This window comes from Ochotona curzoniae, unplaced genomic scaffold (assembly GCF_017591425.1).
Source record: "Ochotona curzoniae isolate NIBS_2020 unplaced genomic scaffold, NIBS_Ocur_1.0 scaffold_4763, whole genome shotgun sequence".
In the NCBI taxonomy this organism is placed as follows: Eukaryota; Metazoa; Chordata; class Mammalia; order Lagomorpha; family Ochotonidae; genus Ochotona; species Ochotona curzoniae.
The window spans coordinates 9,463,325-9,481,715 of NW_024467123.1; the positions used below are offsets into that span (position 1 = coordinate 9,463,325).

Genomic DNA, 18,391 nt, shown 5'->3' on the forward strand with positions numbered 1-18,391 from the left:
TGGAAAGTCAACAGTAGAGTTTAACAGCTGGCACAAACTGATGAACCAAACATGGAGAGCAAATAAAAGGAAGATTTTAAAAATGTTCAGGTTCTCATTTAACCAATGGGTCAGTTGAAATGGCACTGGGAGACAACAAGAGTTTCATTGTAAAAACAGTGTTTGTGATACCTAAAAGAAATGTTAGCATTCATAATACTAAGATCATTTATATGTAAGATTTCTTTGTAATAAATGGGATTCTATTTTTCTGAGAGAGGTTTTCCTGTACTTCCATCTTTCACTATATGAATGGGTCAAATAAAATGTGAAATGTCTCATCCAAAGTCAGATGCTGTATAGCCTGGGCTAGAACTTATCATGGCGTCCAGGCAACTGTTGTTTTCATGGGGGAGTCATACCTTATAGTCCATATTTCATTAGCTCTCAGAGTGACTGATTCCTGAGCTGCCTGCAAAACTAAGGTGAAAGGGTTAAGCTTAGAATGGAGGCGTGGGCCAGTGGGCTCTGGAGCTGCTACAGTGATTGCTGAGGTTTTGGGCTGATGCTGGGAAGGGAGGCCTGAGCAGCTTTGACATTGTAACATGGCCAATGGGCTTTTGTTTTTCCTTCATTTGGGAGCCTCCTGGGAAGGAATTATCCTTGACAAGTCTTCCTTGCTTAACTAGTGCCTTTCACTTCTCTCTTCTTTTAAGGCTCATTTAATTTTCACTCACTTCCACATTCAGCAATTACTTGTACAATTACTGAACCAAAAGCTTTGTTCTGAATCGGAACTCAAAGTAGATACCAGAGAATCAGACCATTGGCAGCAAGTCGAATGGCCACTTAACAGCAACTGAGAAATCTGTCTGTTGTTGCCACTGAAATACTAAACACGAATGTTTTATGTAGAAGTATCTGAAGTTTTAGGGGCAGACTTACACATTCTGTGCACAAGAGTATAATTTTTAGTAAGTTATGTGGCTTGCTTTAAGCATTTTGCTCTTGGAGAATATTTCCCTTAAGGAAAATAAGTTTGTCACAGAGGTGCCATGACTTCTCAAGGGATGCACTTTAGTTGCAACCTCTTAAAATTTTCATTTCAGTCATATATGTTTAAGAACTAAATTTGTATATTTTGCTGGGAATGATTTTGTCCTGAGATGAATGCATGAATACCAACCCCATAAATATCCCCTGGACAAATCAGAGCATCAGTGTTTTAACCAGGTAGTTATAAAAATAAAATGTCAGTGTTATTTGTCACAAGCTATCTCTTCGCAATAGCAAAGGGCCAAATACATTGATAGGGTAGTCTTTCTGCTAACAGAGCCATTGAACCATTCTGTCCTGCAGAGGAGCGATTACCCAGTATGATACGGTCTTTCTGTAAAGGAATTTGTTTTGGGTAAATACAAGTTCTTACTCTGCAGTTTTACCTTTTATGGTTTTTTTTTTTTAATATTTTTATTAGAAAGGCAGATTTACAGAAAGGAGAGACAGAAAGAAAGATCTTCCAACCACTGGTTCACTCCCCAAGTGACCACAATAGCCAGAGCTGAGCTGCTCTGATGCCAGGAGTCAGCAGCTTCCTCTGGGCCCCCCACTTGGGTGCAGGTTCCCAAAGCTTTAGGCCATCCTCCACTGCTTTCCCAGGCCATGAGCAGGGAGCTGGATGGGAAGTAGAGCAGCCAGGCTATGAACCAGCACCCATGTGGGATCCTGGTGCCTGTAAGGCGAGAATTTAGCAATTGAGCCATCACACTGGGCCCAGTTTTGGCTTTAGGTGCTTCCTGCACACTAGCTCCTTGTTTCCCCCAAACTTTAGGCAGATGTGTTACAGTCAAGCTGATTCAATTATAGGTGTGACCCTCCAGTCCTGAGGGTGTACTTTCCTTAACTTGATAGAACCTGATGTTTTCCAAGCCTCCACACACTTCCTACCATCTCTAGGTGCTGTCCACAGAAAGCCAGTCATATCCATCCCAGTGGTTTTTAAACCTTAGCAGATGAATCACTTGAGAAATGTGTGAAAAGTGTGGATTTTCAAGGCTGACCTTCACAGATGAGTAGATCTGGGGATTGGAATCTGAAACCTGTTTTCTTACTTATGGCTGCAGAAGCATCAGTTATGCTTGAATTCTTGGCCATTCTTGGAATTCTTGCTGAAAATTCTAACTATGACTACTAAGACATCTTATGTCTGAAAACCCAGGGGAGTTTCTTAACGGCACATAAACATTTTTTAAAACTGTCTATGTATTTTTCAACTCTTGCCTTTATTTTCTTTGCCAAATACCCTCAAAAAGCTGTGGCTATATTGACTATACAGAAAGAAAGTCCTTTTGTTCTGAAATGTCTTGAATATCTACTGCTTCTTCATCACTATGTTTCAAGAGTTCTTCATCTCTCATCTGGCTGGCCACAGATTTCCTCAGACTTTCAACTCATGCACTCTTTTTCGGTTCAAACTGCTGGTGAAAGTGATAAAAGCTTTTGTGGGATTTCGAGTATAACAGAGTAGCTTAGGAAAGTCAGTTGAGCAGGATAAAAGATGGGTAGCATGGGAGCATCATGGTTTTCAAGGAGGGAGTATAGTTGCTTAAAAAGTTGTTACGAATATGAAATGATTTTCAAAGTGGAAAAGGTTTTCATTGCTGTTGTAATAAAAATAGATGGAACATACTGTTCGATCTAATAAAACCCATAGGGAAGGCCTCTGTCATCTAGGGCATGGTTTTACCTCTTGTCCTTCTTTCTTACCACTGTGTATAAGGTTCTAGCACATACTCGCAGTGTGTCCTTGCACATACTATTTTCCTTCCCTGATGTTGCTTCATATGCAACATTTTTACAAAAAGATTAATTTGTTTATTTGAAGGCAGCGTTATATATACAGAGGGAGGGATAAGCAGAGAGAGATCTTCTATACACTGATTCACTTCTTAAATGGCTGCAGTAGCCAGAGCTGGGATAGGGCAAAGCTGAGAGCCTGAAATTATTATTTTTTTCTTAATATTTATTTATTTTTATTGGAAAGGCAGATTTACATAAAGAAGGAGAGACAGAGATAAATATCTTCCATCCACTGGTTCATTCTCCAAGTAGCCTCAACAGCCAGAGCTGAGCCAATCCAAAGCCGGGAGCCAGGAGCCAGGAGCCTCTTCCAGGTCTCTCACGCAGGTGCAGGGTTCCAAGGCTTTAGAACATCCTCTGTTACTTTCTCAGGCCATGAGCAGGAAGCTGGATGGGAAGTGGAGCAACTGGGACAGGAACTGATGCCCATATGGGATCCTGGTGCTTGCTAACCACTGGGCCATCAGGCCAAGCCCAGGAACCTGAAATTCTATCCATTTTTCCCATGTCAGTGGCAGGATCCCAAGCACTTGGGCCATTCTCTTCTACTTCCCCGGGAGCACTAGCAGGGAGCTAGATTGGAAGCAGCAACCAGAACACAAGCCAGTGCCCAAATGCAATACCAGCAGATTCATCCCAGTGTGCCACAAGCAGGTACATGTATTTAACATTTTTGGATGCTTTTTATGTGCCCTAATTAGAACAGGAAGATAAAGGAACGAACAAGGTTAAGTTGGTCCCTGTACTAATGAACCTTACATTTGAATGGGCTGAAGAAGGAGATATCCAACAAAATCTCATATAAATAGTATAATGGTAATCAGGGTAAGTGTTAAGGAATATAGAGTACTGAGCATGGATAAAGAGGCCTAACTTAAGCAAAAGGCTCAAGAAAGTTCCACCAAATAAACTTGTTTTTAATGGGATGAGGTAGACTTCCTCCCTTTTTTTTTTTCTTAAGATTTTATTTTTGTTTGAAAGGCAGAGTTGCACAGAGAGAAGGAGACGTACTGAGAGAGAGAAAAAGAGAGAGAGATCTTCCATCTTCTGGCTCACTCCCCAAATGGCACAAAAGCCAGACTGAGCCTTCTCGGGATCTTGCATGCACGTGCAGGAACCAAAAAACTTCACCCATCCTCTGCTGCCCTCCCAAGCCATAAGCAGAGAGCTGGCTTGGTAATGGAGCAGTCGGGGCATGAACCAGTATGTTCAAACCAGTGTGGGTTGCTGTCACCACAGGGAGAGTCTCAGCCTACTTTAATGGGGTGCCAGTTCCAAGAACTGACTTTTAAGCCAAGACCCAAAGAATTAGTACGAGCTAACTTGAAAATTGGAGTGGGTAACTTATTTTAGGTAGGAGTACCATGTGCCCTTAAGGGCTGGTGGAAGGAGGATTCGTCAGGAAACACAGAGGTTGAACAAGAGGGAGAGAAAGCAACTCTAATGTAGAAGTATACAAAGACCTTGCAGTTCACAGCCTTGTTTCTGTATTACATTAAAGGCTTTTAAAATTGAGAATGAGCAATGTGGTCTGTGTTCAGATTAATGTATGAAAATTGCAGCTTTGTTTTGTGGGGAAAGTACAATGGGAGTATAAGATAGAAGTCTGCAGACTACAGGAGCTTATAGTATGTGCTGATTAAGCTGAGTCCAGGGAGAGGAGATGGTCTGGACTTAAGGATGATGGGACCACCTTGCGGAGAACCTGGTGGAAGATCTGTTTTGGAGCTTGAATTACTAGAACTTAATGAGGGATGGAGTAGACAGTGGGATACGAGAGGGAGACATTGGATAACTCCTAGATTTGAGGAGTGAATCAAGTCTAAATAATAAACATTTTTATTGAGACTTTAAAGGAAAAGATTTATTTATATTTATTGGAAAGGCAGATTTACAAAGTAAAGGAGAGACAGAAAGATCTTTCTTCCATCTTCTAGTTCACTCCCCAGGTAGCCTCAATGGCTGCAGCTGAGCTAATCTAAAGCCAGGAGCCTCCTCCAGTTCTCCCATGTGGGTGCAGGGTCCTGAGGCTTTGGACCATCCTAAATTGCTTTTCCAGGTCTCATGCAAGGAGCTGGATGGGAATAGGTACAACCAGGATATGAACCAACACCCATATGGGATGCCTGTGCTTGCAAGGCAAGATTTTAACCACTAGGCCATTGCTCCAGATCCCTTTATTGGGACTTTTAGGGATTGCTGAAGAAAGAATGAGTTCAGAAGGAAAGTCAAGAGCTGTTTTGAAAGAATTTTCTCTGTGTGGATTCTTGTGTTTTACCTTGCAGAAACTTCCGCTTCCACTAGATTCTGAACAGAAATGCCCTCCTGTGAAATCATTGTCAAGGCCATTCCTCTTTACTCCAAGAGAGTATCTGTCGTGCTCTTGGTTCTGCTTGAAGTCATTGCTGGATTTTACACTTGTGTCTTCACCCATCTTCCTAGCCAGGCTGTGTTTCCTCTGGCAGGGATTATCTTGTTTGTAGAATGTGAATCAATATTTCCTCAAATATTTTCTACTATGTTTTTTGTGTTAAGGATTCCTTTATCTTAAAGTCAGCATGATGCTGGAGCAAGTTAACATTTACTTTCCTGCAGTACTTTTCAGTCTTTTCATTTTCTGTCACGGACCGAACTGTAGAAAGGGCATGAAATACTCAGTATGTTCCCAAGTTATCTTGTTTCCCCCTTCTCTCTACCAGCTTCTGTTTTCTGGGCACCTCATGTTTCTGGTCTTGAAGGTAAGGGTGGGGACTAGGAGCATTCCGTGGGAGAGTGCAGATTTGGCATGTGCTCAATGCTAAGTATGTGATCTACGTGTGGACTGTGGAAATCTAAGCTGTCAGCTGTGGGAGAATGTCTCTAAATGTCTTTGGGAAGTTCAGTTTGCCTCTGGTTGCTGTACATCTATTTCTTGTACCCTTAGTAATCAAAACAAATATCAAGGGATGAGAATTTACTGTCTTTTGTTCCTGCCGACCTAAAAAAGGTGACGATTTTTATTCTGTTTGATTGTAACTAACCCAGGAAGAGTTGAACAAAAAAAATTCTTCAGTCTTTTTCTTTATTAACTCCCAACACCAAAGTAATTTCTTTCTTACACACCTGGGTTGTTTATAAAATGAAGTTATACTAGCAATTTCTTTTTTGTAAAAGAAATGAATGTTTGGTGTTTTCTCTAAGGCTGTTTGTATTCTATTTTAGAGTTAGCTGTTGCGAATGAAGCAAACCTAGGTTTCAGGGAGCTATGAACAAGACAAAATGGAGGCAGATTTCTTTATTTTTGGAGAGTATATTAAAAGGAAATTTTTTCCTTTTGTCAAGAACAAACTCAGAAAGATTTATGTTTTAGAGCGGCTCCTGTGGAAAGTGTTCCAGGGAACTCACAGACTCAAACAGGAAATATGTTTGTTTTTAAATAAACACAATGCCCAACAGCAATTCTGTGTTAATATTAACAGGTTCGTACTGCATGGAAAGGATGGTTCCCTTTTGTTTGTGACATTATTTGCAGAGTTAATAATGAAAATAATTCTATAGCCCTTTCACATATTTGTTGAGTAATATACAGCCTAAATTAGTAAGGTTAAGGTATCATAACTGCATCTACATATGTAATCTTAATGTATATGTTTTGATTTATTTTCCTTACTCTATTATTGTAGATGTTTATTTCCAAATTGGAGGAATTTGGGATAATGGAAAAGTTGATGATTTTTTTTAAATAACAATGACTTATTTTTGAAAGGCAAAGACAGAGCTAAAGAAGTCTTCTGTCTGCTGGTTCACTCTCTAGACAGCTACATTGACCAAGACCGGGCCACGCCAAAGCCAGGAATTCCATTTATTTGGGACTTTCACATGGGTGACAGGGGCCCAACTTGGCCCATCTTCTGCTGCTTCCCCAAGCACATTAGCAGGTTGCTAATCAGTAACGGAGCAGCCCCGATTCAAACTGATACTGACATGGAATGCTGACAACACAGGCAGTATTTTAACTTGCTTTGCCACAATGGTGACCTCAAACCTGCCGATCTTCAGTCCTGCTACCAGAAGAGAGATTATCAGTCTTTTCGGTAGGTTTATTTAACTTCCATAGTTATCGGAGCCAGTCTTCAAGGCTGAAGGTCTGATAACATCATAAGGAACAGATTTAAAAAAAAAAAAAACTATGAATCAAGAATATTGCAAAAAATGAGTGAAGGAAGGAAAAATAATGGCTAAATATACTCTTAGCAGACGTGATGAGGATTGTATCAGTGAAATGTAGTTTTTTTTTTTAAAGCAAGGAAAACAACTGTGCTCTGATAATTCTTCCTTAGATATGAATCTAGTCATATCAGTGCTGTACACAGCCTCAATCAGACAAGGTGATGTAAACTTGTTTAGATTGGTCATCTTCAGCTGCCCAAAAGATCGCATTTGGAAAGCCTACAACACCCCCAAAAGACCATATTTTGTATGTTTCACTCTGTACTTGGGACTTCTAAAAAGTCATGTGTTGCCTAGGACAACGATTTTAATGATAGAAACCTCCACATCTATTTCAGGTCGGTCTTCGCTCTTTCCCTTTGAAGATGCCTTCCTGGAAGACAGCCATGGCGATCAGGCATTGTCATCTGGCTTAAGTTCTCCCACTCGCTGTCAGAATGGAGAACGAGTGGAGCGCTACTCTAGAAAAGTGTTTGTTGGAGGCCTTCCTCCTGATATTGACGAAGGTACTATGCATTCATTAATGATTTTTCCAAGGCTGGGTCTGTTTTGTATGTCATTTGGCCTGATTCTCTCCTCCAAGTCCACTGTAGTACATTTTTATCTTAGTATGTAGGAGCTGAGAATATTTGAGAAGTGAGGAAAAATTAGATTTGGTTTGTTTTTTCATATATAGGAACATAGCAGTCTTCTGACATCTTCCCATAGTCTATTGATTAATTTAGGGATAAAATCTACAATACTACCAGCAGCTAATACTTAAGAAACTCTTACCATAACTAAATCCATTAATACTAAGCACTTCACATTATTTTTTCTCATTTAACTCTTGTGTCTATCTTACTAAGTATGTTGTATCACCTCTCTTTTGTAGAAAGAAATGGAAAATCAGAAATATTTGTTTAAAGGTTTATTTGAAAGCAGAGTTACAGAGAGAAAAGAGATAACAGAGAGAGATCTTCTGTCAGTTGTTTCAATCCCCAAATGTAGTACATGCTGGGACAGGCCAATGCCAGAAACTTCCTCTGGGCTTCCCACATGCGTTCATCAGCCCAAACACTTGGGCCATCTTCCACTGCTTTCACAGGCACACTAGCAGGAAGCTAGATTGGAAGCGGACAGCTGGACTCAAACCAATGCCCAAATAGGATGCTAGCATGTACAATCAGAAGTTTAATGTGCTGCACCACACTAGCCCCCAGAGGGAAATTATTTGTCCAGGACTAAGTAGCCAGCTTGCAGTTAAAGTCAGTTCAATAATAGACCTATTGCTTATGCCCATCATACCATACCATCTTACCCTTTAATGTAAATACCTTTTAGTGAAAAAACATACTCACCCCTTAACCTTTTATAGATTAAAGGCATGTTAGAATTTTCTTAATATTTTTGAGATAACTGCCATCCAAAAGGACATTTACACTTATACCAAAGTCAGTAAAATGTTCATCTTAGCACCCAGTATGCTATCAGTAATCTGCTTAATAGTCAGATGAGATGAATTTATGATAAAAGGGAAAACAATATCAATAGTCTTTAGATCTGCTGTAAAAATACTATTAAGAAAGACTTGTTAAACTAGTATTATTCCTGCTGTAATACCTCTTTATTAGGGGGTTTGTTTTCTTTAAGATGAGAAAGACTTCTGAAAAGTTTTATTTTAGATGTACTACATTCAAGTTTCACAGAGCTGGATGCTCATTTCCCTCCAAACCTGTTCTCACTGCCATGCTGATTTCATCTAGTAGGTTTCTTTTGGAAGAAATTTGTTATGGGTTACAAGAAAGTGGCAATCTAAATCTGACTAAAAACTGAGTTGTATCCTCCTCTGAGTCAAAGTCAGGAGGACAAAATAAATTTATTGACTTGTGATTTCTTTATATATATATATTTTTACGAGGTATTTAGTATGTAAGTATTAGAGAAAAAGTGACCATGGGCTTTTAACTTAATCTTAGCACCAAATAGAATTGCCTACTTATTGCTGCTTCCCTTCATCAATAATTGGTTCTATTTCTAAAATAACCATAAAGATTTCATGCACATGAAACTATATGTTAGTCATTTACTGTACATTATATATTTACACACACACACATATGCATACATACATATAGGCAGAGAATATTCCTGTTTTAGCCTCTTCTTTTTACTTGAGATAGTGGTCCACCTTAACTAACATCAGTCAAGTTAACTGGTTAGAAAAGGAAATGAATTTTGGCTTAGAAATATACTTTGCATGGTTAAAAGTGAGTAACCAAATATACACAAAAGCAATGGTATTTCACTTAGTGAATTTGACATCTGTAGAAACGCTTAAGAAATAGCCTTCAAGTCTTTTTCTTTTTTTTTTTTTTAATAAAAGGATATATTTTGTGTTATTCTGACTGCAATAACTTTTTCTCTTTTGCTGCAATTCCTTCTTTGTTTTGTAGATGAGATCACTGCCAGCTTCCGCAGGTTTGGACCTCTTGTAGTGGACTGGCCTCACAAAGCTGAAAGCAAGTCATATTTTCCTCCTAAAGGTAATACCCTTAAAATGTCTCCACTGCCTGCCTGTTGGAGAGGTAGTGTGACAGTTCAATAAAAGCCCGCCTTTTAACTGTTGAAATAGATGTTGACTTTTTGTTCCTCAATTAGGAAAACTTTTTGATGTTTGTCATCCTTTTATTCACTTGGAGACTATTCTCTTCAGGGACACACTGATTACTGACAGTGATCTGTTGAGTCTGCTTGGTGGAGAGTTCTGCTAACTTTTGGATACTTTGATAGAAAAGATGTAGAGGAATGTCGGCAAGTATAGTCCAATTTTATTTATATTCCATAGTCCTGTGCTCTTACGAGTCTTACAGTGGTCAAACATGGAAAGCGCGGTGGCTGAAGAATGACATTGCATGAAATTGCCTTTTCAATCCACCTCTGTGTCTTAAGTTGACTTAGTCTGCTTATAAGTGGGACCAGGCTATACATTTTGCTTTATACCTTGTATTTACTCCCAAAAACCTACCTTTTACCCTTCATGACCTTCTGTTTATATAATCAAGCTTTTTGGTAGTATTTAAGTTGCTTGCAGTTTGTCCTCAAAAAGCAAGCTTCCCTGAATATCTTTATACCTGCATCTTTTTGCCCTTTTGTAATTACCTCTTAAGTCAAATTACTGAAAGTAGGAGTGTATGTTTATATGTACTACAGAGTTGCCCTAAGAAAGTTCCTACACATTGATATTTTCATGTTTAATGCTGAGAGATGAAAAAAATGAGTCTTTTTCAATCCTTGCCAATCTAACACTTTGGTGTTTTTTTTTTTATTTCCTTTCTCCTTACTGGTCATTTTTTTTTCATCTTGCTAGCTGTGTGCTTTATTCAATTCATTATTGGGCTTTGTCTTTATATAAAGGCCCCTTGTTATATTAAGGGTCTTTAAAACCCTATAAGCCACATTTGAAATAGTTCTCTCTGTTGCATACCTTTCAAGTGTATTTAATATTTTAAAATTGTTTCTTTACTTTACAGGCAGAGAGAGAGAGGGAGGGAGGGAGAGACAGACTTAGGTATCTGAGTCACTCTGCAGGACTAGCCTGGGCCACGTCAGAGCTGGGAGCCAGGAACTCAATCCAGGACTCCCATGTGGGTGGAGGGGGGGACGTAACTGCTACTTCTCAGGGTCTGCATTAGCTGGAAGCTGGAGTTAGGAAACAAAGTCAAGTACTGAACGCAGTTATGTCCTTATCTTGTTTGTTAGAAAAGATTGATTTGAAAGGCAAGGTGACAGAGACATAGGGAGAAGCAGAAATAAAGACATCTGTCATCCACAACAGCTGGGGCCAGGCCAGGCCAGGCCGGGGCCAATAGCCAAGTGCTCCATTGGGGTCTTCCACTTTGGTGGCAGGAACCAAGTACTTGCACCATCATCCCCTGTTTCCTAGGATCTTTATCAGAGAGCTGGATTTGAAGTGGAGCTGTGAGGACTAGAACCAGCATTCCAATATGGGATGTGGGCATTCCAAGTGGCAGCTTAAACCACTGAGCCACAATACCCTGACATGGGTATATTATCCACTGGGCTTAGCACTGCCCCCCTCCAGCAATCTCAACATTGAATCTATTAAGTAAATTTACTAATCTGTTTCTTTCTGAAATTTTGTGGTATGCCCTAAAAGGTGTTTCCCACTTTAAAACAGTAAGAAAGTACTTCCTATAGTGTTTTTATTATTTTACTTTTTGCATTGATGTTCTGGTCTGGAATTTATATTACAGCGAGAGGCAAGGAAGAATCCAGCTTCATAGTTTCCAGATAGCTTTCCGGTCCTGCCAGTATCATTTACCAGCTAGGTCTTTGTTTCCATCGTTGATTTGAACCATTAAGTATTGGAAGGAATGTTACCTCTTGTGTTTGTCCGTGGAATGCTTCAGCTTGACGGGAGCTGCCAGATCTCTGAGAGTGCCATAGCTGGTGAGCACATGGGATAGGAGCATTTAAATGGTGATAACAGAAGTATACAACAGAGACTGGATTTCAGAGGCTTAGTTTTTTTAAAACATAGAATATCTTGTTTAGTAATTATTGTTTATGTGTTAGAATAACTTTTTGAATGTGTTGAGTTACTATATTAAAATTAACTATAACTCTCCCTTTTAAATGTACATACTGAAAACTTTTAAGTTACATGTATGACTCATTTCTATTAGATAGTATATTTCTGAACAAGGGTCAGCACACCACCTGGGTTTTTTTTTATGAGCTTTATTTATTTTTATTGGAAAGTCAGATATACAAAGAGAAGGACAGACAGAGAAGGTCTTTCATCCACTGATTCACTTCCCAAGTGGCTGCGATGGCCAGAGCTGAATTGATCTGAAGCTGGGTGCCAGGAGCTTCTTCTGGGTCTCCCATTTGGGTGCAGGGTTCCAAGGCCTTGGGCTGTCCACTGCTGCTTTCCCAGGCCACAAGCAGGGAGCTGCATGGGAAAAGGGACTGCCTGGATACGAACTGGTGCCCATGTGCGATCCCAGTGCATTCAAAACAAGGACTTTAGCCACTAGGCTACTGCCTGCTTTTGTATAGCCTGAAAGCTAAGGGTGTCTTTTAGATTTTTTAAGGGATCATATGTGAGACACAAATCCCATTGTGTAAAAATTTGTTGACTTATGCTGTAAAATGGCCCACAGAATATTGCTTATTTAACCTTTTAAAAATATCTTGCTTACTCAAAAGGCAGAGGGAGAGAGAGCAAAGAAAGGAGAGGACAATCTTACATCCTTATTTAGCTTCTGAGGCCGATGACAAGGGACGCAGTTTATTTCAGAGGAAGTCTCTATTTACAGAACAAGTTGGCTATTAAATTTCTTCTTTTCTGTCATATCATTTTCTGTTCTTTCCTGCAATCTTTACCCATTAATCAATGAGGTTCCATAAAACAAAACAGAATAAGTCATTTTTGTGACCTCTGTCCCTTTAGTGCTTGAAAAACTATGGGTTTACTTTTCTAAACTGAATAATTTTGCTTCTCTGTCAACATATTATATCCAGTGGTGTCTGGTTCCTGCGTGCCTTCTCTTTTACAGTATTCTGTTTAAATTTATTCCTGAGAATTAGAGAATGTTAGAGTTAGCCTGAGCAGTAGAACGTAGCAGTTGTACAGCCTCCATGGATTTTGGTAAAATCCCTTTAAAACAATGTGATATCATAGAATGGCAATGTATTAGTGCTGGTGACCTCCTTTACAGCTGAGGTTAACTGTTGAGATGAAGCAGTGAAACCAAGGCAGGAAAGAGAATCTGGGCTCCAGATTCTGGTCCTCAGGCTTGCATGCTCTGAGAACAGATTGCTTTACTGGTGATTGAGGTCAGGGAGGAGAAATATAATTATTAGACTATTGGCTCCTGTTGTGTTTTTTGCTCTCAGCAAAAGTCTGAAGGTTGACCTATTTTGGGGGAACCTAAAGAAATTTGGTGTTACTGTAAGGTTGCAGTAGTTTTGAGGATGCATGCCCATTGTGCCTTCTTAACTGTGCCTCCACCTCCTGTAATGTTTTTCCTAGGGAGCTTCAGGTTGACCATTGGGTACAATTTGCTTGTGCCTTTTAAGCTTATGTGTAGGGAGGAAGCCATGAACTCTTCACTAATTAAACTCTTCAGTGTTTCTCTTAGAAAACACATATACCTGATGAAAAATACAGAGTTGTCCCTTTATCCAGCAGATTTTACAGTGCATAACTGAAGTAGGGTCTGTAAAACCTTGACATTTACAGTGGGCCTAGGAAAGCTTAGAGTCTAGGTAGATAAACAATTTTCGTGTGCACTGTTCCTTGAATGTTCTTGAGTCAGCAGAGTGAGAAGTGTCAGGATGGGGCTCTTAACATCACAGAAGCCACTGAAGCATTTGAGGGTGTGATTTGATGGTATGTCCTGTGCCATGGATAAGTTATCTGCGAACCATAAGTAAATAAATAGTTGGTGCTCTCTACACCGAGAAAGTGAAAGCCATTGAAAGCCACAATGCTCGCCTGCATGATTTAGTCCCAGGCCTTTCCTGCATGTAAGTACTGTGGGAGAGATTAGTCAGATAGTCACAGAAAGAAACATGATTGTAAATGTGGTAAGTTCCTGGAAGAAAAATAAAGAGTGCAACAGAGACTCTAAAAGGGGACGTGAATTTAGATTATGAATATTGAGAGCACTTTCCTGAGAAAATGGCATTTAAGCAGACCTGAAAATTGATGGGTTAGCTAGAAGGCATAGAGAAGCAAACTCTAAGCAGAGACTGCTGCGAGGGAAGCACTTAGTGTGAAAAAGGCCTTGGTTTCTTTGAAGAAATACACTAAGCTTGGTTAGAGGATTGTAAGTAGAAGATAATGTAAGATAAAGGTCCTGAAGAAGTACCTTTGTGTTGTGGGTTTCTCCTAAATTGTAACCCCTCAGAGAGAGTGGACATGAAGATATTTGTTTGATATTTGTCTTTATGGTGAAGAGAGAAAATGGATTCAAGTCAAATAGAAATAGGAGTTTAAAATACGTTGTTATTATTCGATAAAATAAAGCAGAATCTTGCTTTATGTTTTCTGTCTTGAGTTCTTAATGATGAGGAAATAATCAAGTCAAAATTTTGAGGTGGAACAACCATTGGCCAAGCAGTTAAGAGATGGGTATTGTGGCTCAGTGGGTATAGCTGCCACTTGGGAACCCACATCTTATATCAGAGAGTCATTTAGAGTCTCAGCTACTCTGCTTCTTTTTTGTTTTTAATTAATTTTTTTTGAAAGTCAGAGTTGCAGAAAGAGGAGAGAAATGCCTTCCAACTGCTGGTTCATTCCCCAAATGAACACAGTGGTCAGAGCTGGGCTATTCTGAAGCTGGAAACTGATACATTTTCTGGGTCTCCCAAGTGAGTACAGGAGCCCAAGGATTTGGGCAGCCTTCTACTGCTTTCCCAGGCCATAACAGGGAGCTGGATCAGAAGTGGAGCAGCTGGGATATGAACAGGCTCTCAGATAGGATACCAGCATCACAGGCTGCTATACATGGCACCAACTCCTCTACTATTCTACTTGTGATTCAGCTCCCTGCTGAGGTGCCAAGGGAGCAGCCAATGATGGTTCAAGCCCTTGGATCCTTGCCACCTCTGTGGGAGACCTGGATGGAGTTCCTGACTCCTGGCTTCTGCTTTCCTAGCCTCAGCCATTTGGAGAGCAAACAAGCAAATGGAAGAGCTCTGGCTTTGTTTCTGTCTGTCTCTGTATCACTGTGCCTTTCAAATAACTAAATAATTCTTAAAAAAAAAAAAAAAAAAGAAAGAAAGAAAGAAGAAGATCATCAGTATCCCACTTCGGAGCACTTGGGCTTGTATTCATCGTCCAGTCCTGACTCTTGCTTCCTTGTGTTGCAGACTCTAGAAGGTAGCAGTGATGGCTGAAATGATTGGGTCCCTGGCACCCACGTGGAAGGCCTGGGCTGTGTTTCTGGGCTCTATGGCTTCAGCCTGGCTCAGCTCCAGCTATTGTGGGCATTTAGAGAAGGTAAACCATTGCAAACATCAATTCATCAAATTTTCGTTGACCTTTGTCTCTAGAAGAGTATGTAGTATGTAACCTTATCAGTAATCTAGGGAAGACACTAGATCTTATTTTTGAAGAAAATTGCACTTGACCAAAGGATACATGCCTACATAAATGGAAAGCATGAGTATAAGTAAATAGCACACGTTCTGAAACTAGAAATAATAAGGACTGCAATGACATAGGGTACTTGTAAGGATATATTACTGGAATGGCTGGAGAAGGGACCAATGATCCTTAGTGATGGAATAGATCATGATGATGGTAGATTTGATGGTTCAGTTGTGCTAAAATTTCTTCTACTGAATAGCAGAATCTTGCTGCTGTTTAGTTATAGGAGAGTTGATAGAGAGAGAAACCAGTTGGATGCTATGAGGATTTAATATGTGTTTGGGATGACCTCACATCTGGTCTGAGAAGAAATGCCTAATGAGTACTTAGAATTAGGGTTAGAGGATTTGGGAGCAGAGACTGGGACTGGACATGCACATCGCTCGAGAGGTATCTTTATAGAGAAGAAAGAGCGGAGGGAAGAAGACATTATGGTGGGGATGCAGATGAGTGAAGGACTGAAAATGTATGTGGAGGCTACGGATAAGAGCTTTAAGTAAGAATCGTCAACACTATTCGATACTGTAAAGCTGATGAGAACACCTTCATGAAGTAGAGCAATATGCTCTCTTGTCAAATTTCTGATTCTAGTTTTTGCTGTCCTAAGCCTTACTGTTGAAATCATAGTAAAATGAGAACAAAGCAATTTTGTCTTTGTTGAACAAGTGTTGTCTTATAAACAGTAAGAATTCTGCTACTCCAGCAGAACTGTCAGCAATTTTTTAAGACTTATTTTTATTTGAAAAGTGGAGTTACAGAGAGAAGGAGAGTCAAAGAGATCTTGCATCCACTAGTTCACACCCCAAAAGGATGCAATGACCAGAACTGGACCTGTCCAAATCAAAGAGCCAAGGAGCTTCCTCTGGGTCTCCCATGTGGGGACAGGGTTCCAAGAATGTGAGCCATCCTCTGCTGCTTTTTAAGGATATAAATAGAGTGCTGGATAGGAAGTGGAGCAGTCAGGACATGAACCTGCACCCACATATGATGTTGATATTATAGGCAGAGGCTTATCTGGCTATACCATTCTGCCAGCCCCCATCATCATTTTTTGCTTCCTTGCAGTATTTATTCATCACATCTATAAATGTATTATGAAGGAACAGAGATTGTAATCATAGCAGAAATACTGCTTTATATTCACCTCCTTATTCCTCGCATGTTTTCTAAGAGGCTAAGGCATTCTTGTACCATAATTTGCTTACTTGTCATTTAGGCTTTTAGAATAATGCTTCCATTAATCAGGCTTGTATGTGGCCAAAGGTGGTGGGGGGGAAACCTTCCCTTTTAAAGGCAAAGCATCAGAAAGACAGACAGAGAGATCTTCTGTTTGCTGGTTCACTCCAGAGTTGGCCCATACCAGCAGAGCCTGCGCTAAGTTGAAGCCAGGGCCAGGAATCCAGGACTTTGTCTTAGTCTCCCACATGGGTAGCAGGGATCCAAGTACTTGAGCAGGTGACCCACTGTTTGCCAGGATGTGTATTAACAAGAAGCTGTATCAAAAGCAGAGCAAGGATTTGAACCCAGGAAACTTACCTTGGGATGTCTTCACTGCTACACCAAAATGCCTGTATGTGGCCTTTTCTTTCAGATTATTTTCTTCAGGCTAAATAAAGAGGAGTATATTCACCTACAGTTAAATGGGAGTTTTAATGACTCTGGATTTGATATCACATGGCTTCCCAAGACATTCTTCTTTATGAAGTTTATGCTAATACCGGCAGCAAGTCTTTTACTTAATTCCAAGCCAGATAAATGTCACATTGCAGTTGCTAAGAAAGTTTGTTCCTGTGTTTGATATAGAATCAAGTGCTACAGAAACAAAGAATCATACTGATATGATTGAAGCATTTAAATGTTGTTCTCTCAGATCTCATCTGTTGAATCTTGGGTCGTTTCTAACACCATCTCTCTCTCCTACTCCTTCTAACATTGTCCCTAATCATCATCTCTCTGCCTCACTCACTATGGCCATATTTATTTCTTTGCTTTTCATTAGCAGAACAATTAAGGCCTTTTAGGGACCTAATACTTGCTTTTGCCTAAAATCTCCTGCCCTAGATTTCGAAAGGAGATGCTCCCTCATTTCCTTTAGAGCTCTGCTCAGATGTTAGCTTAGCAGACGTCTTGCCTGACTTCCTTATCTAAAAGCAGGCCTTCTACCCTCTTTATCCCACTTAGCTTCATTTTCTTTCTTTTTATTTCTCTTTGAAGTGCTTACCACAACCTAAATGACTTAAATGTATTTTTCAGTTTGTCTTCCAGATTGGAATCTAAGTTTTATAAGAGTAGGGTACATTTTTTTATGTTTAATTTAAACATACCAGGCTCAGTGGCCTTCAGACATGTATTAAATGTATGAGTTGTGTTTTGCAGATAACAAACTCACTGCTTGTTCATAGAGTTGAACCCACTGTATTTTTTTTTAAAGATTTATTTTTATTATTATTTTTTTATTGGAAAGGCGGATATACAGAGAGGAGAGACAGAGAGGAAGATCTTCCATTCAATGATTCACTCCCCAAGTGAGCGCAACGGCCAGTGCTATGCCAATCCGAAACCAGGAGCCTCTTCCGGGTCTCCCACGCGGGTGCAGGGTCCCAAAGCCTTGGGCTGTCCTTGACTGCTTTCCCAGGCCAGAGGGAGGGAGCTGGACGGAAGCGGGGCTGCCGGGATAGAACCTGCGCCCATATGGGATCCCGGGCGTGCAAGGCGAGGACCTTAACCATTGCGCCACTGCACTGGGCCCGAACCCACTGAATTTTACACCTCTTTAAAGATCATCTCATTCTAACCCAGTCTTTATTTTAGAGTGAAAGTCATAGAAATGAAGTCTTTATAAGAAGCATATAACTTTTATTAGATAGACTTGAACCTGACAGATCAATATTTTAATAACCTGAGCTACTTTTTTTTTTTTCAAATTTATCTTCTTTATTTGAAAGGCAGAGTTAGAAATAGTCAGAAGGAGAGAGAATCTTACATCTGCTGGTTTACACCCCAAAATGACCACAGTGGCCAAGGCTGGGCCAAGCCAAAGCCAGCAGCTAGGAACTTCTTCCCTTCATCCCACATGTGTTCAAGAGCCCAAGTGCTTGGGCCATTCTTGGCTGCTTTTCCAGGCACATTAATAGGGAGTTGGATTGGAAATGGGATTCCAGTGCAGCAGGCTGTGGCTTT

General features: G+C 40.1%; 1 protein-coding gene across 7 annotated transcripts in view; it reads left to right on the top strand.

Moving 5' to 3' along the window:
• CPEB3 (cytoplasmic polyadenylation element binding protein 3) overlaps positions 1-18,391 on the top strand; it is a 218,268-nt gene that overhangs the window by 135,989 nt on the left and 63,888 nt on the right. For 6 of the 7 annotated variants that reach the window (XM_040970358.1, XM_040970357.1, XM_040970353.1 and 3 more), the window contains 2 exons: positions 7,386-7,553; positions 9,483-9,572. In XM_040970358.1, the coding sequence (XP_040826292.1) occupies positions 7,386-7,553; positions 9,483-9,572 (258 nt within the window). The remainder of the gene's footprint in view (positions 1-7,385; positions 7,554-9,482; positions 9,573-18,391) is intronic. The other variant, XM_040970355.1, reaches the window with a different exon arrangement.